Genomic DNA, 25,289 nt, shown 5'->3' on the forward strand with positions numbered 1-25,289 from the left:
TTATTTTTATAATCCAAATGATTCATTCTTTGGTCCACAAAGATTTCCAGGAGCCCAAGGGAATGTCATTAAATGTCTTGTCTAACCAAATGTCCAAAAACAAATGTTCTATAATGAAAGATGTGCAAACAGCAAATTGTCACATTTGAGAGCATGGAACCATCAAAAATTTATTTAAAAAAATGTTTTCTGTATAATTCAGATCATTCCAGGAAGTCAAGTGAGGGAGTTTGTGACTGAATGGGTGTGTTTGTATCTGTCTGTCACTATACATAAACCTGCACATGGCAACAATCCATCCACATCCCAGTCGAAAAGTCAGGTAAATAACAAGTATGACAATTTATAAGAATGAAGACACTCCTTGCTTTTACTTTTCACCCACTGTATTTATGCTTACATCTGATGAAACACATCTGTATAATTTATTATGAATTCAGTGTTAACATGTTTATCAAATCCTAATTGGTGCAGAATATCCTAGATGACAACGTTTTAAAATATAGAGGCCAGAAACAAATAAAATAGAGACACAGACAGACAGAAAGCCGGCAGAGGCACTTCAGATGTCGTGATAGCCTGCAATTATCAAGCTGTGCTGCTGCTGCTGCTAATACAAATACTGTCACTGGCTGGAAGATCCTAACTATGCTTTGTTTACTCATTTGACAGGAGCATGGACAAGTTAGACTGAAGCAATATCTGCCAAACAAATAATAAACCGTCACAACAATAACTTGAAGTTGTCCTCAGGTTAATGATAAAGACCTTAAGCCCAGCTGGCTATACAAATAACAGCTACTCTGAGACCTCCTAATGGGCCAAAACAGTCAAGCAATGGCAATTTATAAGTTTCGGACATACACACACCATACACAACAGCAGAAAGCAAATCCAGAACAACAATACAGCTGGAACTCAGCAGCAAGCAAAAGTGTATCCAGCTTAGTACACAGCATACAGATTTAGGTGAGGCTTGTTTATACCCTGAGCAACTTTTCATTACTGGAGGAAGTATTGTGGAGACGTTGGCCTTTGCTGCAAACTTAGTCAGTTAGTTATGGTCTGCAGTAAATGATGTGAGTGTTCCTGAACTGTAGGGATGTTTAAGATACATATTCACTCCTGTTTGAAACTTGTAGACCTTTTTAAAATGCTTGTATTGTGATTCATATGAAAGGCCAGCAATCAAAACAATGGATCCAAGCAATGACAAAGAGAGTGCAGCAGCACTGAAGATGCAGAGATTTGTCTTTTAGATTACTTTTGGGGTGTGGGTCTAAGTTTTTCCCTGAGGCAACTAGAGCACATCTGCTCTGGTGCCAAAGTTCCTACCTAAGTGCTTCTTAGATTTACTAATTCTCCTCAGAATTAATATGACAAGTATTATGGCGTTATTATCACCTATGTTATTAAGATGGCAGAGATTTCTTAAAATGTGAGTTTGGCTAATTAAATAAAAATAAACACAAAAGTGGTCGCACAATTTTGGGGTATGCAACACACAAAACACCATGTATTCAGAATATATAGCTAACCATAGATTTGAGCCTGTGATCCAGGAATAATCAGTCCTGGGCTCTACAAATCACAACAAGATCAACATGCAAGCTCTAAATGCTTTAGTCTGTCTGATGAAAATAAGATAAATGGGACTTAAACATGTAAATTCTGTCCAAATTGTCATTGTCTTATAGCAGATACTTTTTTGCAGAACTTGGTGGAGTATACTTTAACTACTGCAAACATCTTTTAAACTTTAACTAAATCAATATCACATCAGGCTCCTTTACCAAGTTATGGTTTGGAGTATAAGAAAGACAGATTGTTTGATGGAGTAATGGTGGCACCAGAGAGATTGTTTAATTTACCCAAATCATGCCCCTGAAATTCCTGGCTTGTTCACTAGAGGCAAAAACAAACGTTTCAAGAAGTTAAACTGGTCTTCAATCAACATTAGTCTGAGGGTGGCAGTTTAGTTTTGTATGTTTGAATGGATGCAGTGATTATCTCATTCACCGTTTTGATCATGATTGGGCAAAACAGTGCAGGTCTCTCACTTCTTTTGTCCATCTTTAGTGCCAAATTACCTTCAGTGGGATAAGTTAAAATATGCTTCTCATCTGGGTGATTGATTCCACTTTGTTTAAAAGTAAAGAAAGGCTTTGAAACACATAAAAATGACATAAAATAAATAAAAATAATAAAAATTAAAATGTCATATTCATTTACCAAACTACACTTGAAAAAGGCTAACTCTGGAAAAAGGGGGCAGTTAGAGGCCAAAGTATGGGTGTGAACTCTGGACTGATGGTGGTGCTAAAAGGATTGCTACTTGGATGCTAAAATGAGCCTGCATTTCTTAAAAAAAAATAAAATAAAATAAAATAAAAAATAAATAAATAAATAAATAAAACAGAGTAAGAGGACACACATACACAAAAAAGTACATACTGATCTGATGATAGAAAAATACATATCTGTGATAGCTCTTATAATATGGAACCATCACTGAGTGTGACAGCAAAGCATCTGTGGACACCACTGTCTACACAGGGAATGGATACTGTCCGCATACTGTCTGCAATGGATGAAGTACATTAACTACATTTTCCCATGTGTATGCACTAAATTCACACGATGAAAAAGCAGCTCAAGCTCTGATTCAAAACAACAGCTTGTAGTCTAGTTTAGATTTCCTGCTGTTGACGTCACTGTCATAGCAAATAACACTTCTTCAGGATGTGCAAAATCCACTGTGAATAACATAATTAAATGTCTTGTCATGTTAAATGTCACATTGGCAGTTCAGGAGTACTTCTAACTCTGTTTATTCGTCTCTCCTTGAACATTATATTGAGCTACATTTTGAAAACCTTTTTGCTGTGCACAAACCTGCTAAATGATTGATGGGACTTAAGTCCATCTGAGGCCTACAGTATATCTACCTGTACACTAATAAGGTATCTTACAGTATGTTCATCCAGTGTCTCTAGAGAAATCAAGCTAAAGAAAATCCTAAATTATTAGGCAAAACAAAATGCTTGTGTTTTGCTGAGGTTTACACCATCATGAATTCACAGGACTTTAAGTTTTGATAAGACAGATATGAGACTAATTAAGTTATATCCAGCTGGCACTCCATAACTGTTGTGCTGTCAGCAAATATAAAGAGAATTTTAACAGTTTTTAGGCTGTGCCTCTACATTTCTTGCAACGTCTATGACTTAATACAATGATGAAATCTCACTGGCAGCCTCTTTTGCACCGCTGACAGACAGAAAAAAGTAATACATGAAATAGTGGGGAAAATCATCAACAGGGTCTCACTTTACTGAGCTGGGAAATTTGCTGAACTTCTGCAATCAATGCTCTGAATCTGGACTTCGATATCAGCCTCCTGGGACATTTATGATAACTGCCAAGCCACAGTGGAGTCTGGAGCACAGCACAATCACTTTTCTACCAGTATTACATGATTTGAAGAAGGGCTATGGTGTCGTCGATATACATTCTCTGAGAATGTGTGCGCGAGTGGATCTAAGGTGGGAATGATTCCTCAATCGAAAGCTCCAGACACCTGAAATTTACACAAAGTTGACTTGAGCTTATGACATGGTGCTTTTACGGCTGCATTTGGAATATTTCAGTGCTCACCTTTGCACAGTACTCACACAATATCTTCATATAGTCCCTCACCATGCTGTGAACTTTGCTGTAGGGAGGACATTTCCATTATTTACAGCCTATTGAGGCTACTGTCCGAAATAAATTGGTTTCTCTGCCTCTCCTATGATAGTAACTGTTGAGTATAGGTACAAAATAGGCCTACAAAAAGGACATAAAAAAGGCTATACATTTACCACTGATGTTGTAGATGCTAGTCATCTACAACATCAGTGGTAAATGTAGAAAAATTTCTTCCATTAAACTCTAATGTAGCTGCACCAGAAACATCTTCACAAGAAATTACATTGCCTACATTTGACCAGTTATCCACAGGAGTAAGAAAAATACATCAGCCAAAAGCAAAATATATGCAAGGTACATTGCCAATAGCTATTTGTTAACAGTATTTCAGAGGAAAGCTCACTGTTCTTTGCAAATTCACTCTCCCTTGATGATACCTTAACTGTTCCAGCAGATAAATGCAGAGCACAGCTTGTTTGTTTCTTTGTGGAGAGCTGTCAAATTCCATTAATATTCATAAATCAGTCAGTAGAATTGCACATTTTAATTACTTGGCATTTATAAGAATGTAAGTTTCTTATAACTGACTGTGCCAATGTTGCAAGATTTGGGTATGCTCATGTTATTGTAAGCTGGAGAGACTTTGAAGTAATCATACAGGAGGTCTTGTATTTGAATGTGGAACTCCATAATTTCTCTCTCCATAATTTAATCATGTGATGGGGAGGGCTCTCTCACTGACGAACATCTAAAAATAGGCTTGTATTAATTATGTGCCATAGGTAATTCAGTCTGTCTGTGATTCAGGGTTCTTGCTTCCCAAATAAACAAGAACCCACAATTTTTCTTTCTCTCTAAAAGTTTTCTGCAGTGTAAGCTATAATTTAAGTCAGCTCCACAGCTTTTAGTTTACTATATCAGAAGAAATTGTAAATGTTGGAACTTCACAAGAGGATTATCTTTTTTGCTATGTTTCACAACAAGATAGGCAAGTTGAAACAGCAAACCAAATATAACCGAATATGCACTTCAATAAAGTGCAGTGACACTGATGGCCAATTAAGGCTGCAACTAATGATGATTTCTCAACTGGCCAGTTGATTGTTTTGTTTACAAAATGTCAGAAGATAGCCTGTTAAGAAAATCTAAGAAAACCATCACATATTCATGTTTAAGAAGATAGAAGCAGTTAACTAGTGGCAATTTTTGGTATCATTAAAATTGTTGGTGATCAATTTCCTGTCAATCAACAAATCAATTAATTGCTTCATTATTACTTAAAGTTTTCTTAAATTTTCATCACATTTAATCTGAAAAACTTAAAATGTGCCAGAAACTACATCCAACTACTCCGCTATCTGTCTACTAATTGAAATCATGAACAATGTACACAGCTTGCTTCAGTGATTTTGAGATATTTCCTGTTGGAGATGCTGCTGCTCCTTTGAAAGAACTCCAAAAATCCCTGACAGTAACTTGGGGAACAGAGCTCACAAGTTGACAATCAATCAGGTTTAATAAGAGGTCAGTCATGCATTGAATGAAAGCTCAGGGGCTGTCACTGTTGATTTTGCCACAACATATCCTTGGGATCTTGATCAAGCTGTGCAGCAAGGAATCAAAAGACATTAACTGAAGACTGATGCAGTTTTGATGATACTGACACACACTGGTTCATGGTTCAATCAGGGTAACTGCAGTTAAGAAAGCCTCTTTATATTTTTTGAGAGTTATATATATTTTGGTAACAAATAAAGTGATTATTATAAATGATGATTAACTTGAGCAGTAATCACGGTTATACAAATATCGTACAAAATTAATTGGAAAAGTGCTGTAGAAATTGCCACAAGGCCACAGAATAATTCAGACTGCATTAAAAGATAATTTTAACCTGAATACTGATTTACAATATAATGCTGGTATACTGCAATGATAGTTAGAACATTTTAATTTTGAGCTTTTGAATGTTCAGCTATGCTGATTGCTAAAGTTGCATTAACTTCATGTATCAAAATGGTTTAAATCATGAGAACACTGCTGCTAGGTGATGGACGATGGAAAAAAGTGTAACTCCCTTGTTTTGTTTTCAAGAAGCTTTTGTGTTTCCTGCATTTCAGTTTGTGTTGTGCTAGGAACAAGAACAAACCAGTCAACAAATGTAAGGTTGTAGGCACAGTGGTGCTCTGAATGCTAATATTAGCTAATCTGCGGGTGTACTCAGTTTAGTTTAGTTTAGCTTTTAATATATGCTAATTAGCATTTAACAAAAAAGTAAAGCTAAAGCTGATGGGGTAGTTTTACAGGCCATACACCAAAGTATTTGACTTGAAGATGACGCAGACTGTTTTATGGCTTTTAAGTTATTTCAATTCATTCTGTGGGTAACATGAATGTCTGCAACAGGAAAGAATGCGAACCTGCAGCTGGTGTGAAGTTAGCTAGTTAGATGATAACCTCAACAAAGACATTACACATCCTCTGGTAACCATAGATGTCTCTGCCACATTTTGTGACATTTTGGCCTCTGGCATATTTGAAAACATTAGTATGCAGTATAAAGTCCTGATTACTATCAGTGGGTCTTTCAACTTGAAGGCAATTTTGTAACCTTATTAAACTGCTATTGCTAACACGTTAGCAAACAATTGTCTACTTACACGTCCAGTATATGTTTCCATGCCAGGCTGTGTTCACTGGGGTAAGACCAACTTGAATTTCACACCATTGAACTGATTGTCTTTTCAAATTAGGTTGCTCACCATGGTAACTGATAACATAAGGTTCTTCCAAAGTTATCAGTAAGTAGCCCAACTATTAAAACCTTAAGTTAAAAAGAAATGAAAAATTAAGTATTAGTTTGTTTTATGTATGTACATATTTTAGTTTATGAATATGTACTATATTCCACATTAACGGTATTTTAGGTCACTGTAAATGGGTCATTAGCAAACTAACATTAGCTAGTTCGGTTAGCTACACAACAGTTAGCTATACCTTTAGTTTGTGGTAGTAAATATTACCTAATATTTACTGAAAGAACTAGTTTTTATGGTAAGAAGTCTGTACATTTTGCTTTATCATAGCTGCAGTCTTTTCACTCCAAATCAATTGGAGTAGCTGTAGCTGTAGCTCAGGGAAGCATGATGCTAATTTGTAAATATCCTCTTTTTAGACTCAGTTCTTGGCTATATTAATTCATCGTTTCATCCATGAGTCACACTTTAAACTACAGGTAACCTACTGCATCAGGCAATAGTAAAGAAGTTATTTATGCAATAACATATTAGCAGCACTGTCAAAATATTCAGTGTAATTGGCAAACAATGATAATGTGATTATAATACTATATAATTTCAATCAACTGATCGCAGCTGTGTACATCAACCAATGTGATATCTGACATCTGGTAACCAGTCGTGTTGTGGCTGTCAGCACTAAAACTATTCCTCTCTAAGCTGCTTCCAGCTGTCATTTCAGTGCTGTGTTGACAAGCTTCACCTGCTTCCCTCCACCTCCCGCGCTCATCAGATCCAAACCCTCAGTGTGATTCAGGGTCCAGGTCCAGGTCCAGTGAGCTCATCAGATATTCTCCTCCATCCATCCATCCTGAGTTGAAGATGTAACTCCGGGGAGAGTTCTCTCTTCCTCACTGAGCCATCACTAGATCTTCTTTTTTCTGTTCTGGCTTCAGGTAAATAATCATTCAGCCTCATTTGACCTCTTAAGTTGTATATACTGTGTATTATAACACAATAAAATCTTAAATTTTGTTGTCACTGTCACTCTGAAATTAAGTGACAGTGACAACATTGGAGTTTGATATAATTTTAGCATTAATGTAAGGGAAAACTTTGATTTGTCAGGTATTTAATTTGGTAAAAAAATTTCCATCCTCATTTCTCCTGAAAATATTCTACATCACGATAAATACCAGTACAGCAATATAAATGAAATTCACCATAATGGAGGACAGAGCCCAGTTCTATTACCTCCCATATTTATTTTGTGACACCTGGTTTTGTTTGCATGAGTGTGCAGCACCTTTGGGCTCAAGCATGAGGTACTCATGTACACAACTGCCAGCCTGCTAAGGTACCAGGCATCCCTGCAGGCCTTCAGGTGTTTTCAGTTCAACAAAAACTTAATGAAAATCCAGTCATTTAAAAGAAAACACCACATGGGGATGCTTTGCCAGCTTTGCTGCCAAACATAATAAATACTTTAAATCAGTGTCTAAGGACAATACCTGCACGCTAGAGAACACGTCAAAGAGCTTCTGCCAACAGAACCACTCCTCATGTCTAAAAATAAACTTTTCTTAAACAACTTTCCACTGTGCAGATAATTGCTGTTGGTGCACAGCAATTCATCTTTGGTAAAGGTCACTCGATTCATAACAGCGTGAAGAGTGGCCATCGCTCATTAGGAGAGAGTTTCACTATCCCATCTAACCTGGCATGAGCTGCACTGTGCTGGCATTTCAGATAAAACACACTGATCAGGCCCAGCGCTTTCACCATCTAATAGGCCAGAAATACCACTGCTGGACCTGACTGAAGCAGGTTCTTTGGTCAAGGCATTTTCTTACCAGTGAACAGTTTTAAACGGCTATGATTTTTAGAAGAATGCCATGAATACATTTTCCAAAGTACAAAGAGAGACTTCCCTGCCATAATTTCTCCTCCATACCATACCATTCTTCTCAACTATAGGGTCTGGGTATTTGATGTGGTAAAGCCTGCTTAGGGGGTGCAAATACCTTATGGGCATTCACTGCTGTGCTTTCAACTCTCTCCTACTTTGTATGATGATCTATAGGAGAGGGAAGGATGGAGAGAGACAGAGAGTGAGATGCATTGTGTGTCATATTCCACTGAAATCTGCAGCTTAATATCCTGTGCCCAGACACCCCAGAGAGCACAGTGTAAAGCAATTATTCCAACACTTGCCATTCATTCAGGCTAAAAGTGCATGCAATTCTCCAAGCATACCGAAACGCAGTAAACAAAACACATTGTGCAAAACATGATTTGCTACCTGCCAAACTATTAATCCTCAAAGAAATAGAAATCTCTTTAGTTCTAGCTTTAATATTCTATAGTTTTTGGTTTCTAAGATGTCATTCCAAGTGCCTGCAGGCAAGTGTTTCTGGAGCCGTGCTGCATCTCTGTGCTGCAGCACTGGCACCCTGGAAATAGAGTCAATTTTAGGAGCTTTTATGCATACATAAATTAACGAGGATCATGCAGCTTTTATTGAGAAAGAAACCTGCATGAACGCGTCCCCCAGTGCTGTGGCCATACACCCGCTGTCAATACAAATCACCCCCGGTGCTGGCCCACAGGCTAAAAAAAAAAAAAAAAAAAAAAAAAAAGAGACAGTGTGAGGTGTAGCTGCTGTTGCGCTCAACAGGAGGAGCTGTTGACTCACCACCTCCTGTCAACAGGCTCTATGAGCTTTATCCAGTGATATATCTGGTTAAGATTTAGATATGTAGCTGATTTATCTGGTGACTGCCAAAACAACAGTAGCCTACACCACACTGTGAGATGCTGGTCTTGTCAGTGTCTGCAAACCTGTTGGTCCATTACCAATGTGAACAGGCTTAGAAGTGAAGCCCCTCTGTGTTCCTCTAATCCACTTTCAGGGGTGATTGTTTATCTTATTTTGGACCACATGTTCTGCACACACAGCCAGAATCCTCTCACCTGCTCGCTCAAGGGAGGCCATAATCATAATTAAGTAGATGAGGATACCTTCAGGAGACAACATGAGAGGAAAAGGTAATTAAGGGTATCTCGGGCATCATGATATCACCCTGAAGAACCTGGTTATCTCCTCATGTACAATTATACCTGTCCTAGACATGATGTGAGTATGCATAAATGAATTTAGGAAATCATTCTAAGAAATCCCTCCAGAATGACACCAATGCTCTTAAATTTAACATTCAGGCTAAGCATTCACATCAGAAGCTGCCCAAGGACATCTTCAAAAATCTCTCCCAGAGACTTCACCAGTTGGGAGTTGTCCTACTGGCATTGTCACTGCTGGGGAGGTAAATCATACCCTTGAATAGCTTATGCTTGCGTACACCTTGAATTGAATTAATGAGGAGGCTCCTCACTGTGTCACAGAGATGAGAAGACAAGAGTGAATGGAGACCGCCATTCACCAGGGACTGCTGGTGGATTTAATTAGTCTGTGTTTACCTCCTTGTGCAATGCCCAAGAACCTGATGCACAATCACACGCACATTTGTGTGTGCACAACTCACTCGCTCACACACAAACAGCTGTAAAAGAGATAAATTGCGAGTGCCTTCAGTCTATCAGTGCGTGGGAATGGCAGCTCAGTTGGGAGAAAATGCTACACAGAAAGCAGCTTGTGAAAGAAAAGAATGCACCATATTAGTGTTTTGTTTATGTCAGAGGAGAGCAAGAGAGAAACCTAATGAGTGAGAGAGGAGAGGCTGGTTTGAGGTGTGCTAGAGTTTTGTCATCAGGGATGTTGTGCTGAGATGAAGTCTTACAATGTGGAGAGGAAGTGTAGCGATGCACAACTCTGCACAGGCAGCATCTCTCATGATCCCAGGTATGCCATCAAGAAGACAGAAGTTAAAAAGTATGGATTCACAGTCTCTCATCTATGAGAAACATCATCATCATCAACAAAATACCAGCTACGTGTCTTACAAGAGAAAGGCAGATTTGATCTGTGCTCTTAGAAATTGCAGTGGCTAAATATAAAAAAACAACGCACTTCAATACAGCAGCAGCATTCACTCTTTTTTTTCAAATTATGCTTGGCAAAGGCCTACAAACTAAGTGGGTTGGAGGTTACGTACTGTATTTAACATGCAAACAACTCCACTCCCACGGATGATAGTTTACTTTTCATCCATGAAACCTTCTTCCCTTTCAAACCACTGCTGTTAATAATGGATACATGCATACGGAAGAAAAGCCTTGTAGGAGCTTGTAGGCAAAACATGCTCATTCCCCATTATTAATTCAGGTACAAGGACTAGTATGCTGACAAGTGCATGAACGCTAATTTTTCAAATGCAATGCCTGTAGGAGATGGAGGAGGCCAATGAGAGCAAATCATGTGTAATAATAAACCTTTGTTTCCCAGAGCAACGGGGGAAGAGAGCGCTCCGCCAAATAGCCCAGTGGAGGCGCATTAAGAACGCTTGACTGGGCGTTTGGGAGGAACCTCCAGTCCTGGCGGCAAGAGACTCTATCTGACGAAGGTGGAGAGGAAATCTCCCGTCTGCAGAGTGTTGTGTAACCACAGAATATATGGATTCAGGCAAGTAGTACACAAACACACAACATTTTGTGTATGTACCATGCCAGAAACTGCATACAAACACACACACACACACACACACCAACTGCCTCACCAATTAAACATCATTAACATGATCCCCTAGGTGTGTTTCCCAGTTAAGTGTTATGTGGCTGTGCTATGCCTTTCGTCAGGCTTAATTGGCTTTTCAGAGACACACAAATGCCCTTATGTAAGGTTCTAAAGCCAGCCTTGAGTACAGCTAGAGTTAGAACAAAAAGGTAGACATCATAAAAAATAATGCCCTTCAAGCAAGAACAGGCACAAACTTAGAGGGAGAACACTTGTCTTGTGCAGGTGCGTCGGTGTGTGTCTCCGAGGAATGGTAGTACGAGGTTGGCAGGCTTAAAGATGTTTGTACAACCACACTAGAATCACACAAACATGCACACACACACACACACACACAAACACAACCAGACATACAAAAATAAACTCAAACATTTTTATATACTCAAACATCTTTTATAATCAAAAATATCATTCAAGCATTTACAGTGTATTACAACAAATGATTCTATGCAACTGTTAACAGCCTTTACAGAAAATGAAGAAATATATCCATTTTTGATCTATGTTACAAACCAGGAACAGCAAAAAGAGAGGAGAGAGGCCAAAGGGTTCGGAAATTTGAAGTGTTCAGTCAGACCCTGATAACCCTCCTTGTGTTAGCCCTGTAGTCCTGGCCCACACTGACACCATACAGAGCCGACCGTAGGCTCAGAATGTACAATGCCCTGCCCATGTGGGTGATAACTACATTATAATCCAGTGACTGTAGGAATCGGTGCTCTTCTGTGACTCCCAATGAGTCGTTATGTCTAAAAATGTTTTGCACTGAGAAACCGCGAGTGCAACCTCATGAAGACTTCATCACCGTGGATTTGGTGTCAACATTCCTGTAACCATGGAAATCCTGCAGTTTTTTTTTTTTTTTAACGTCTCTGCCACCTACACAGAGTCCCTGAAATGCTCATGTAACATTCCTTCCTGATCTGAGATCTGTGCTCAGCCTTTCTGTGTCCTTGTACAGTCAGGTTCAGTCCACAGACTTTGATATTTGTGGGCTTTATACTGTTTCTTTCACATCTCTACAGTATCTCTGTGCTGCCTCGTCTGCCTGTCGTCACTTGAGCGTCCCAGAAGTGTCACCGGCAGAGTCTATGTGCTCTTGATGCCCTGGAAGCCGCAGAAGTTCCAGCGTTTCTCCAGACTGGCTCCAACCCCGGTCAGCTCCTGTCTGAAGGTGCAGGGCAGGCGGGACAGAAGAGCCTCCACCTCACTGGGGTTAATCTGCAGAAACACACACACACACACACACACACACACACACACACACACACACACCACACACACACACACACACACACAGAGCAAATATCCACAAGCATTAAACTGATTTGTCTGTACACATTCATAAATTCAAAGTAACTTTAGAGTCATTTACATTTATACCTGTAGTTTGGTTCATTTGGTTCATCCAGACCAAGGGAATAATAATAGACTGTTTCATTTCTAATCTGGTTAGTGTTCACACAACGTTTTACAAATTAATGAGTGAATGAAAGAGTTCCATGACGTTCAAGACTGATAGGTATCACACACATTTTTTAAGACACATATATTAAAAATATTCACACTATTTTTTAAATATCTTTTTACATACTCCACAACTCCTCTCTACTCACATAGAGACACAAAAAATTCACTCACACCAATCACACCTCCACTGCAATTGCAGGATCATAGTGTAAGTAAATTTTTAGCAAGAGTGTGACGGCATAGCAGCCACCTGACTGAGTGTAATCTGGCCCACACCACTCGGGTGGGCTAAGGAGGTGAGGTGACAGAGCCAAAATGCGCTGTTGGAGCCGCTGTAGACGACCCACAGTGTCTTGCATTAATAACTAAATTGTTCAAGCCCTGTGCTGATGTCAGGATGCATTAAGTTCCATCACGGAGAAAGGACTGGCGTGTCATTATACACAATGGAGCTGTGTTTTTGGAGCCACTAGATAAGCAGAGAGGATTGGGCTTGTTGTTGGGGAGTCTAGCCAATGATATTGACAAAACTCTGTGGGCTGCTTGATGTATGTAGCGGAGAGTCGGTGTGGGAACAACAGATGCACAGGCAAACTCAGACGCACACAGACAGACAAGCGTGGGCGTACGCTTACATACACACAAACATACTCGACCCAACACATGAACACTAGACTGAAAAACCCAAAAGGCATGAGAGAAAGCAGTCACACTCTATTCTTTGCATGTGTGAGAATGAGTCAGGGCAGTGACGAGCATACTCAACAGTTGTTTCAAAGAACACTACTTTCTTGGGGCAACCTTGTAGCCAAAGTTTTTGCAGATAATACATTTTTTCCAAATAATGTGTAAGTTGGAGGAAGCCTGGAGTCTGAGGTTTCACAGATATTTAATGCGTCGTCTGTTTGGTCAGTGACTGGGACTGTAAAGGGAGTGGAGACACCTGCCATTTTTCCTGAAGGTCTTCTTGTCGGAGGTGGATAGTGGAAAAGGCCATTAATCTTAGTGTTACCTTTTGGAGGTGACATTGAAAGTTGGCATTTTGAAAGCCTCATGTAAGTGGCAGTGAGGAGCGATAATACGTCTAAAATGCCTCCTCAGAAAGATGGGGATAAAATAGCTGTGCTTCGACCAGACAGAGTGGAAACTGAGGGTGTCTGAGGATTGAGGGTAGTGTTTGGCTTGAAGTGTTGGGATGAAGGATCTAGTTTTAATATGTTCCAGTGTCAGGGGAAATCATACAACTAGCCAGGTATGGCTAGACATATAGCTATGACATTTCAGGACAGAAATGTGAGAGAAACTGTCTCCAAAGTTAAATTTTAACTATTAAGATTTTTGAGGGATTTTGGATTCTGTGAGACGTGATTGATAAGTTTGTAACCTAAGGTAGAAGTGAGTGAGTTTAAAAACCCTCCTTACATGCATGTGCAGTCCAACGCTTCATGTGATTGTGCAGAGAGTTTGAGGTTACTAACTACAAAAACACAGAGATGTCTTTTCACTCACAATCTGAGTTCATGTGAACCAGAGAACAGCCAACCTTTTCACTTTAGCTGCTATAGAATTAACATTAATTACCTACAGCTGATCTAATTTGTTGTCTGTGACGTCTGTTTATCTTAACCAGCAACAGTCTGATAAAGAAAGGATGCTAGCTACATGTTTTCCATTGCCCTTTGCTAATAGAAAAAGTGTGAGGAGAGATAGGAGAGATATAAGGTCTGATAAGAGATTCATTAGTGTTTGAACTTAATGAAACTGGGAATTTTGCTGACTGGGAGGTGCATCCAAAATGGAACCAGTTATCTCAACCTATCCCTAGTCAATTCACACAATCTACACCTAGCTCCTGATAAGTCTGACATTTTGGGAAATGCAGTAAACAACAAAACTGAGTACACCCCTTGTCAGTCACTGAAATGTTGAGTGATTACAATTCCTGTCCATTTACAATTGTGTTTGTTCTACAGCAAAACCCAATAGTGAAGCCAATTCATTTGAAACACAGACACGTTTGACTATGTATACTGTAATCAAAATCCATATTTAAGGACCAATTTCAACAAAAGTCAGTACAGCTTTCATTTGTGATTTCTTTTCTTTTAAATCTATTATTTCTGTATGCCCGCCTTTATTTTTGATGACAGATTCAATCCTCATGGGCATGGATAATACCAGTCTAGCACAAATCTGTGGTGAGATGTTCTGCCAGTCTTCACAAATGATTCTTTTCAGCTGCTCTTTGCTGGAGGGGTTTTGTTGCTCAACCTTCAGCTTTAAAAAACTCCAAAGGTTTTCTGTTGGATTCAAGTCAGGGGACATACTTGGCCAGGTCATAGTTTTCACTTTTTTCTTCTTTAAAAACTCTTTTTGTGTGATTTTTGCAGTGTGTTTGGGACCATGGTCATGTTGGAAAAATCCTCTCCTGCCAAGCTTCTTGAGACTGGAAGTCATCTTTTCATTCAGCATTTGGGTACACATACTTGCATTAATAGTGCCATTTATAAATGTCATATTTTGCGCTCATGCAGCCCCATATCAGCACACTCCCACCTTCACTTTTCATGGCTGGCACTATGCAGTCACTGTGGTAGTCTTGGCCAGGTCCACGCCAAACATGCTGGACCCCATCTGATCCAAACAAATTTATTTTTGTTTCATCTGACCAAAGAATGTGCTGCCAATATTCATCAGGCCTCCTTTCATGTTCTTTGGCAAAGTTTCATCTTACAGTTTTGTGCCATTTTGCGAGCAATGGTTTTCTTCTTGCTTCTTGGACACTGCCCGAAGAGGTTGATTTCATGCAACGTCCTTCGCACTGTCTGATCAGTCACTTAAACACAAGTTTTCACAGATAATCCTTGTGCCAAGTAAGAAACACTTACCCATCTGTTTTTCAGTGCAAGGTTGCGTAAATAGCAAATTGTGTGTGGCGTTATTTTACAAGGACGGCCACTCCGCCTTCTGTTATTGGTAGTATGGCTCTTCCTCTACCTCCTAACCACTGCTGCCACTGTGTTTTGGCTTATGTTCAGTGGCCCCCTGACACTCTTGTACCCTCTCCCATCTTTATGAAGTCTCACAATCTGGCTGCTTAGTTGTGCAGGCAGTTCCTTACTATGTTGAGCCAAAACTGAGAAAGCTGTGGTGTTAACAGTTCTTTTATAATCCTGTTCATGCAATTCAGCTGTATAGCATCATTATACAACTACTTTACCTTACACTAATAGCTTCAAAATCATTTGGTGGTGCATTGACTTGTAAGGGGGAGAATAGTCCCTCTGTCATTCTCACTTAGTGCCCTGAATACTTGTTCATTGATCTCCTATGAGAAGTGCAACCTGAGTGCTAGTCAGCCGTTTAAACGGCTGGAATCAGGCCCAGCATGTTCAAGAGTTATGCGAAAGTGTATAACTTAAAGAGACTTTGATGCCATTAAAAACCAGCGTTCATCTCCAGTATCCAGCGAGAATACTTTGAAAACATCAAGAATTCTAAATGGAGTTTGGTGTGTTTGTTACAACCAATGCACCTCCAGTTGTGGAGGCTGGGGATCATGTGTTTACACTGTTCGGCCATGTTTCAGTTCAGTGAGTGGGACTGATGCAGGCAGAGCTCTGGTCAAGTGTTTGAAAGGCTTTGCTTTCTGTACATGAAAGCCGCTTAACCACTCGGCCTCAAAGCCCAACAGAGTTAATTATCACTTGTGGCTGCAGAGGCTGCTGTTGCTCTGCAAAAGTTACACTGTGTTGCTTTAACTTGTATTTTTAGTGTAGTCTATCAAACTAGTTTGTTTTCAGTTAGACGAAAGATCAAATGCCCTACACTTCAACATTTTAGTGATATTGCACAGGGGTGTGCTAAGTTTTGTTGTATCCTGCATTCACTTTCTTGCTTGAGTTAGATGAGGAGATCAATATCACTTTATAAAATGGCAAACTATTCCTTGCAAGTGCTTTGGCTTCACCTGAAGTGCTCTTCTGCAAAATGAATCCATTTGTATGGAGAGGGCTGGAAAAGCATTAAGGAGCACTGCTTGCATCGAGGGGCTGTGTCTCAACTGCACAGCAGGACTCTGGCACACAACAAGCCCATATGTCAGCCCTGTGGGGGGGACTGACACTGTGTCTGTATGGGTGTATGTAATTTAGAGTGATGCTGAAGGCCAGCTCTGCTAATCTACTCCACCATGGAAGTTTTGAGTCATGTGAGTCTGTTACCTTGGTGTCCAAACGCTGCAGGTAGGAACAGATGTACTCGATGCTGGCTCCAAACGGGTGGACGTGCAGGAATGTTGATATGATCCCTGAAGTAGGAAAAAAAAAAAACACACACGTCATGCAAAGATGTTAATGCGCAGACATGTGACATACCTCCAGTGTCTGTCACCTGTCAAATATTAACAAGCTGCCAAAGGATGTTCACAGCACCAGTTTATCTAACTCCTTCTCCTCTCCTCTGCCTGAGTGTAACACAAGCTTCGAGTGGCTTCTCCCAGAGTCCCAGTACTGTTAAGAGCCTCTTGTATATTGTGGATCCAGATTAGAGGGAGTGTTTAATGACGGCTTTGATGCCGTTGTCTCTCATCAAAGCCATACTCTCCCCAAGCTCAAACAAACCATCTGCTATCAGCTCATAGATAGGGCCAGGAGAGAGATAATCCTCCACCTCTGCTTACTAACCACCTATGGCGCAGTGAGGGACCAACAGTTGAAACACAAACAGTGATAAAATCACAAAGCTTTCCACTGACACAAACACTAAGGCAAGAATAACCACAATCACTGGAGACTTTTGAGAGGAAAACAGTACTTCAGGACCTCATTTTTGCCACCTGCAGGAGGTCAGTCGATACTTCAGCACAACAATGTATGAGCCTGGAGCTGCTCCACTGACAATGAGTAAGAGTCTGACTGGGAGTCTAATCGTGCATTCAGATACACTAAGTAGAATTTCATGTTGATTCATTTGCATGAATTCACCCATTGGAGTGGTTTTGCTGTCTGTGTTTATTTGCCTTAAAGAACCAATGAATATGTTCTTCAACTGACAGTGCAGGTGTGTGCTGTATCAACATGCACCCACTCCATGTGTGTGGAGATTGCCAGTATGTGAGTGAGTGTCAGAGCTCATACCAACACTCAGAGTCATTCTCGTTTTACTGATGAAAGATGAACATGAAACACTTTCTGAGGTTAACAGAAACTCCAACTGTTTCACTTGTTTTACACATTTCCTCTTTTGAGTCTTGGGGATAAATGAAAACTTTGATTATTAGATTGTTCTGAATGTGATGGGAATCCCAAGCTTATGCTTTACAATGTCATGCAATTTGTAGCTCATTCTCAACAGTAGCAGATGAAATAGCTATAACTGTATGCGTTTTTCTATCTGTAAGGTTTGATTTGTGCTGTATGTGAAGCAAACACAAAAATATTTGCTTGAGTCTTTATAGCTCACACGCCTGCTACTAGTTTTCCACGATGCCATGGGCATAGTAACCTGTTGAACTGCCCTAGGCAAAACTCAGCTGACCTCCCTTTCCCACAATTCTGTGAATTTTATACTATCTTGGCCCATTCAAGCACCCATTAAGGGCAGTGCCTGCAGCTCCAGAGACCAAGCTGTAACCCTACGCTGAAATATGTCCTGACCCAAAGAATGACTGTTAATTATAAAATGGTATCACATAAATTTATTGAGGAATGTGCACTATGTAGTCTCAATATAACCTGAAATAATAAAGGTTCACATAAAGCTGATTTTGACACAGGCCCCAGTGGAGGCATTACTGCAGAACACACCTTAAGGCCTCTGTATGCTTCAAATGAAGGGGCTGGGGGCAACACCCAGCAGTTTTCTAACTGTCTGCAACAGACTATGATACAATAACACCCATTTTATGTAGCCATTGGTCATCAGGTGTACAGTTATATGAATGCTGGTTGGATTTGTACTTCTATATTAATCTCTTCTTTCGAGTGTGCATCCAGTGTTATCCCCATTTGTATTACGAACTGCACTAAGACTACAAAGATACAAAAAACACAAACAATTGAACAATGAAAAGGATGAGGGGGGTGGTCGAATGCAACCAGGAGGTAGCAAGGATAGCGAAGTGGCCAGCTGGAGCAAGAATAAACACCATTGCCTTTAGGGATGGTCAGATGACACATTGTCCATTTGACACATACTGGTGCTTTTTAAAAAAATACTCAATTTCATATTGTGCTGTTGTGGTGCATATTCCTAAAATGTACAATTAATCCAATTACTACACACAGAAAACTAAGGGAAAACCTCAAAACATCCCTGGACATACATAATAACAATGCATGTGTGTTTGCTTGTATTTACTCTCTATGACTTCTGAGCAGTTCAGAGGGAAAAATACAAAAATTACAAAGGTTACATCTAAGTGATAGTGGCAGTGCACGAGTCCAGAGTCGTCAGCGTACCTACTAACAGAGCTTCCCTTTCCGAGTGAACAGGACTCGGTGGATTCTTCTCTGTTGGACCTTCCTTCTCTTGACTGCAGGACACCACTGTTGATACCGTTGCTTCCTACGCACCCACAAACACACACACACATATATACACTCAGTTACCTTAAATGAATCTGCTGCCAGCCACAACTTAATTGTGGCTGACGTGAGGTAAACAAGCTTGAATTTAAGATGATAGAATGGCGCACAATAAAAAGACAATCAAAACACAAATAAGTGGAATGAACACATCAGAAAGTTTCAACACCAACACATCAATATGGAGGAGACAATGAGGATGAGGATAATGAGGCGAGGGAGAACATTCAGCCAGCAGCTATAACTCTGATAGAGGGATGAAATGCATGTCACACACACACACAAACATAAGAAAGAGAGTGTAAGAAGAACAAAAAGAGGGAGAGGGGAAGAAACTTGGAAGGCAAATGATCAAGCTGTTTGTTTCAGATCTCTGACAGGCAGGGGAATGACAGAAGAGTTTTTGTCTGTTTGTTGTCCTACATTGTATTGTGCGTACTATTTCCACTTATGGTGTGGGATGCCTTGTGGCCTTTTTCTGTTTTTAATCTATCCATAACACCCTGCGAGTGTGTGTCAGTGTGTGGGTGTGTAGACATATGCACATGTGCGAGCCATTCTGACTTTATGACTCCTTTATCTCCTAGCCCAGTTGTGTCTGGGTGATTTATGCAATGACAAATGCAGTTGTAGTGAACTGGATTGGCCTGTAATGATCTGTCATGTCACTGGAAGAGGTTAGAGAGGAAAGTCAGAGGAGGAAGAGGAACATGAAGAGAGAATGAGGGCACAAACAATATCTGTAGAGGAGTGGGGAGGGATCAAGTTTTTTTCTACTTACACTGGTTTGATTAGCGCTCTCCTCGCCGCCTCTGTCATCCTGCTTCGACATCTCCAGCTGCGGCACATTAGAAACATATGAGGGATAAGCCACTGAGAAACAAGCTAAGTGCTAATGTAGACAGATGGGGGAGTGTGGCTACGCACAGCATGGTGTGCAAAAACAGACAAATACAAGCATTGTTTATCTCTAGAATAATGTCCAGAAATGTGCTGATTTTGAATAAACAAGACACTGGACTCCATATGGATATAGTTATGTCTTCTTGAGTCAAAATTGGCACAAACAGTCAGCTATTAAATGTCTAACAATGCAATACTTTGTAGGTCTTGATGGTCTTGGAAATATATTTGCTGAAATAATTAGATAGACCATCGACAGCAAATTCATCAACAATGTGGTAACTGATTTATCAAGGAAAAAGGCCAAATAGTCAGTGGTTCCAGCTTGACAGATGTGAGGATTTCCTGCCTTTCCCTGGTTTGTATTGTTGTCTGTGGCTTTTTTGACAGTTGGATGACCAAAATAAGCAAACTGAGGATGCAACCTTGGACTCTGAAACAGCATTTTTTGACTATTTTCTGAACATAAATAGATATAGAGACTACATGAGTAATCCACTAAAGGGTTATTCAATCAGTTTTACACATGAACATCCATTGTCATAATGAATACTACTTAAAGTACTACTTAAAATGTTCTAGGGCTTTCACTTTTTCAAAAAGTCAAGCAGAAACAAATTCAAACTAACATGTGATTTGTTTGAAATAATTCACTCAGTAACAGCCTCCTCTTTGTTGGCAATTTTGCCAATGACAGTGCGACTTGCACACGCTGCTTCTCAGCTGCTTTGGTGTCACAATTCCCCAATCAGCTCAGCTTTGCTCACTAGTGTCTTCCTCCATTTGATTAATTTGCCTAGTTTACTAAAGGTCAGTCGGGTAGCAATGGGTTAAGCTAATAGTGAATTTTAAAAATGTCCTCTGCTGGATTAAACGCCAAACTACTTCAGATGGTCTGTTGCACTTTAAGACTCTCAATTCTAAATTCAAAAAAATCGCAACAGTTTGAATGTTTCAATTCTTCCCACATTATAACAAAAGTTTGAATTGACGTCCCTGGTATGATTGAAACTAATTAACTAAACGAGGTGTTGTCTGACTGTCTGGAGGCAAAAGTGTTTATAGCTGATCTAAACAGTCACAATCAAAGACGAGGTGAAATGCCTCTTGTTAGTGAGGTTTAAAGATGGGGATAACACTTTTGGACAGTCTCTCTTCACACCTCTGCACACCTGGCCAATCACTGCCTCAAGTGGGCATGAATGTCAGACAAATGTCAGTTTTAGAAAGTTAGTAAGTAAGTTAGTAGGTGTCAGATGCAGCACTCGATTACTGATTATAATAATAAACAAGGTTAAAAGCCCCAGTGACCTGCACTGGTGTCAGTCTAGTAATGTGTGGTGACAGCTCGGTGACAGCAGGGACAGTGATTGGACCAGTGAGGGAGAACTGAAGGCATGAAAGTTAGCAAATTACAAATTCACCTCTGCGTTGTATGAAACCTACAGTCAGCTCGTACATCTCAGAGCAAGAAGACAACACATGGAGCAGCTCCCCACGTGGATTGAGAGCCTCTTGCTTGTGTTATTATCCAATTTAATAGGCGATTGAACCTGAGGCTCATTTTAATGACAGCCCTTCCTCTCATTACACCGAACCAGAAGGAACATTAACAAACATTAGCGCTTGAATGCTGGGAATATGGGACAACACCTGAAACATTAGTAAACATGACAAGTCTAACAGAGAAAAATGACCCTTGAAACTTGAAAGTGTTTAATAAGATTGCAGATTGTGGTGCACTGTATTTGGTAGTGTACTCTCGTAGTAATATAGCACACCACTAATCAATATTAGATGGAGTTTTGTTGTGAAAAACATGCGTTGATGTAAGCAACGCATTCAGTCAAATAACAAATGTGATGTTGGGTTGGATGAATAATGTACAAGGAGTGGCTCTAACTGATGATGTGGCCTGTAACAGCTCTGAGGCAGCACCAGTGGTTTACATTAGTACAGTGTCTTCTGCTGGTAATATCTCCATATCTGATGATCACACTATTACTCTGTGTACATAGTGAGATCAGTGTGATGTCTTAGTCGCTGCCTCTTGGTCAGTTCAAACAAAATGACTGCTCTGTGTGATGCCAGGACAAAATGTTCAGGAATGAGAGTACGTGACTGGGTTGCTGGTGGTCAATATGACATAAATTCTCAGCTGCAGACAAATAAGGAAGCAATTTTACTGCGGTCAATCATGCTCAATATGTTTCTAGTTAGGGAATGAAATGGATATCTTCTGTTTTTTTAATGTGGCTGCAGTGAGAACATGCAGTTCAGAGAACTGGACAAAATACACAGGAGAGAGAAACATCCTGTCTGGTAGAAGAGCACAAATTATTAAACTGCCTTTAATATTTATGTTACAGTAAAAGGGGTGGTTAATTAACTTTTTGGAGTATGTAGTATGTATTTTAGAAATTAAAAATTATGTAAGACTAATTTCTATATATGTTACTATAGTTATTTTAAATGTTTTAGCTTAGTTTGAATGAACTGTAACCTCCAATGAGCAGGTGTAAGTCACTCCTTAAGAAAGGATAGGATCTTATTTTTTCAAGTGCATCTTAAAACAACACTCACATGCCCATAGAGTAAACAGCTTTTGTTTGCTGTAACCATCCTTCAGGTTGTACTGGCCATTAAAAATCCCCTCCTAACATGTCTCCAATGTAAGTGATGGGCGAAAATCCAAAGTCCTCGTTCTGTGTTTATCTGAGACTTCAACAGTCTGAGTTCAAGTGACAGAAACACAAAGAGGCAATTCAATGCTAAACGACTAACTTTGTAAGCTATTCGCTAACTCATAGTTCAAGCCTCGTATTAACTTTGGGTATAAACTTTAGAATGTATTTTTGCAAAGAACGGGGTTGGTAGACTTTATCCCTCATCTTTTACACGGCAGGCATGTTGGAAAGGGATTTTTAATGACCATACTGGTCATTGAGTGAATGATTACAGCAAACAAAAGCTGTTTGAGTGTGTATGCAGAATGGGCATGTGAGCATCTTTTATCATGCACTTAAAAAACACAAGAACCTATCCTTTAATTTATGTCCCCTATCACTTACAGTGGAAGTGCATTAAGAAGGCATCTGTTACTGGCCAATATATGATATAATATGATCATAATTTCTCAAAGCCAGAGGTAACATTTTCAAAAAACAGTCCAAAACCTACAGATTCTCTGGTGAATAAACTAGTGAATGTTTTGAAGTTTTATCGGTTAAATGACTAACTGATTAATCAACCAATCATTTCAGCACCAAAGACCTAATATAGCCAACATTAGCTTAGCTTTAGTAGTAGATATTTTTTGTCAGTATAAACTGTCTAAAATGGTTTCTTCATAGTAATGTAGAACAAAGTTTGAAGGACACTGAAAAACTGTCTGAGAAGTGTTTACCCACAAATTATGGTAAACAGTTTTTCAAATGATTATTGGTTGAAAATGTGCCTCTCATTACTGCACACTAATAATAAAAGCTAAATGAGGAGAAGCCATAAACTTTTCATCATCATAATTTTACTGAGCCGCATAAAACTTGAAGGCTGTTAAACTTTTTTGGAGGGAAATTATAAATTAAAGAGTCGAAGAAAGAAGAAAAAAGAATTAAACACCCTGGGAGGAAAATGGGAACACCAGAGCACTGATTGAAGTTAGAAATCGTCTGTCTCACTGTGGTAGGCCCTTTCCCGCAGGTGTTGATATTATAAGGATGCACCCAAATAGCTATTTTGGGATATCTGATGAGCTTAGAAATAAGTTCTGAACCAGTTCAAATTATTGAGTCATTTCCTCAACCAAAAACTACATATTACAACTATCACATTCTGTCTTTTAGTTTATTGATGATTTATTTCTACAATATCTTCTATGCGCTGAAACTCATCTTGGACTAATTTCTTTCTTATTAAAGTGCAAATTAGATAGTGTTCACTTTCACACAAAGAAAGCAGCTCAGAAATGAACTTCCCTTTGAAATACACTAAAGAAACATGGTAGACTCTTCCCTTTTCCACATTCTCAGGAAATCCAGCATATACAAGTGTGTCTCCTGTCAAACTTACCTGCATTACGTGTGTGTTTTGCAGGTTCTGGAGACCTTCCTTCAGAGTCTGCACCTGGCTCTTCAGCTGCTGTTTGTCCTCAAAACTCTTCTCCAGCTCAGCCTCCCGTTGTTTTAATTCTTCTCTCATTTTTAACAGTTGCTGCAAAAAAAAGGGAGAACAAGTAAGCCACTAATGCCACAGTGAATTAACCAACTGTGACGATGCTAACCTCGCACTGAAACTGCTCTGAAAGTAGAGGAAGAATAAGTCAATTGTTTTATTGATATTTAGCATGTAATCCCTGCACCAGTAACTGGAACTTCAGCTTGTTACAAAAAAACAATTAGATGCTGATGTGAATCATCTTTAATAAACATTTTCTAAAGAGAAAACAATTGTTGGATTCTGTTCCATCTTATTTACCAAATATTTTGCTTGTTAACACAAAATACAAATTACATATAACAGCGCTTTGGGTAACATAAGAGCTGGTTTGGAGAAAGCTTTGATAACTAACAACTGTGTTTATCTCCAATTTGTCCTCTGAAAGTTATCTGCTAAACATAGATGAAAAGATTCAACTCCCGCTATGTTAATTTCAGCAAAAAAAGAGGGTCTACACATCTCAGGGGGTCTTTACAGCCAGCACCACTACACATTGAGGGTTTTTTTTGTTGTTGTTATACACACTGTAATTCACAAAAGAGGAAAACAGGTTGCCAGTATATGCTGATAACATTTCATTGCAATTTGTGTGGCTGTGTGATACAACATGTGGACCCTGGGAAGGAGAGGTATCCAATTTCAGTGCCTTCCAATTCATTTAATCCATTCACCTAATCTTCTCATAAAAACACTGTGAGAGACGTAAAATGGAAAGGTAATTACTCTCCACCGGCAGAAATGAACAGTGGGGCCTTAATGGATTCTTTTCTTTTAAATGTGGATCGATCATAATTTTCACTACCTGTGACAGCTAGCTAACTGAGGACACCTGACAAATGGCAGAATGAGTCAATTGAGTCGTTCTTTAGTATTTACAAAGTACATTTTCTAACACTCTTAAGCTTGTTCTTTTACACATGGAAATTGTTGGTCATCTTATAACCTAAAGATTTATTTGTTGAGAATACAAGGCTATAGCTGTTCTTTTGATCA

General features: G+C 39.5%; 2 protein-coding genes and 1 long non-coding RNA gene across 8 annotated transcripts in view; 1 reads left to right on the forward strand and 2 right to left on the reverse strand.

Moving 5' to 3' along the window:
* Positions 1 to 6,401, reverse strand: part of wu:fb13g09 (ATP-binding cassette sub-family C member 5) — a 31,745-nt gene extending 25,344 nt beyond the window's left edge. The window contains exon 1 of the mRNA XM_018694156.2: positions 6,351 to 6,401. The gene's annotated coding sequence lies outside the window, so the exon portion shown is untranslated. The remainder of the gene's footprint in view (positions 1 to 6,350) is intronic.
* LOC108895380 (uncharacterized) lies at positions 6,300 to 10,998 on the forward strand. Its single transcript, XR_001962948.2, has 3 exons — positions 6,300 to 6,391; positions 7,222 to 7,384; positions 10,831 to 10,998. It is a non-coding gene; the product is annotated as an uncharacterized LOC108895380 (long non-coding RNA).
* A 479-nt stretch (positions 10,999 to 11,477) lies between these two features.
* Positions 11,478 to 25,289, reverse strand: part of enox2 (ecto-NOX disulfide-thiol exchanger 2) — a 163,390-nt gene continuing 149,578 nt past the window's right edge. For all 6 annotated transcript variants that reach the window (XM_018694163.2, XM_018694161.2, XM_051072501.1 and 3 more), the window contains 5 exons: positions 24,150 to 24,290; positions 19,957 to 20,013; positions 19,050 to 19,155; positions 16,812 to 16,897; positions 11,478 to 12,339 (listed from right to left, as the gene is read on the reverse strand). In XM_018694163.2, coding sequence (XP_018549679.1) covers positions 12,208 to 12,339; positions 16,812 to 16,897; positions 19,050 to 19,155; positions 19,957 to 20,013; positions 24,150 to 24,290 — 522 coding nt within the window. In that variant the 3' untranslated portion in view covers positions 11,478 to 12,207. The remainder of the gene's footprint in view (positions 12,340 to 16,811; positions 16,898 to 19,049; positions 19,156 to 19,956; positions 20,014 to 24,149; positions 24,291 to 25,289) is intronic.

This window comes from Lates calcarifer, linkage group LG8 (assembly GCF_001640805.2).
Source record: "Lates calcarifer isolate ASB-BC8 linkage group LG8, TLL_Latcal_v3, whole genome shotgun sequence".
Taxonomy (NCBI): Eukaryota; Metazoa; Chordata; class Actinopteri; family Centropomidae; genus Lates; species Lates calcarifer.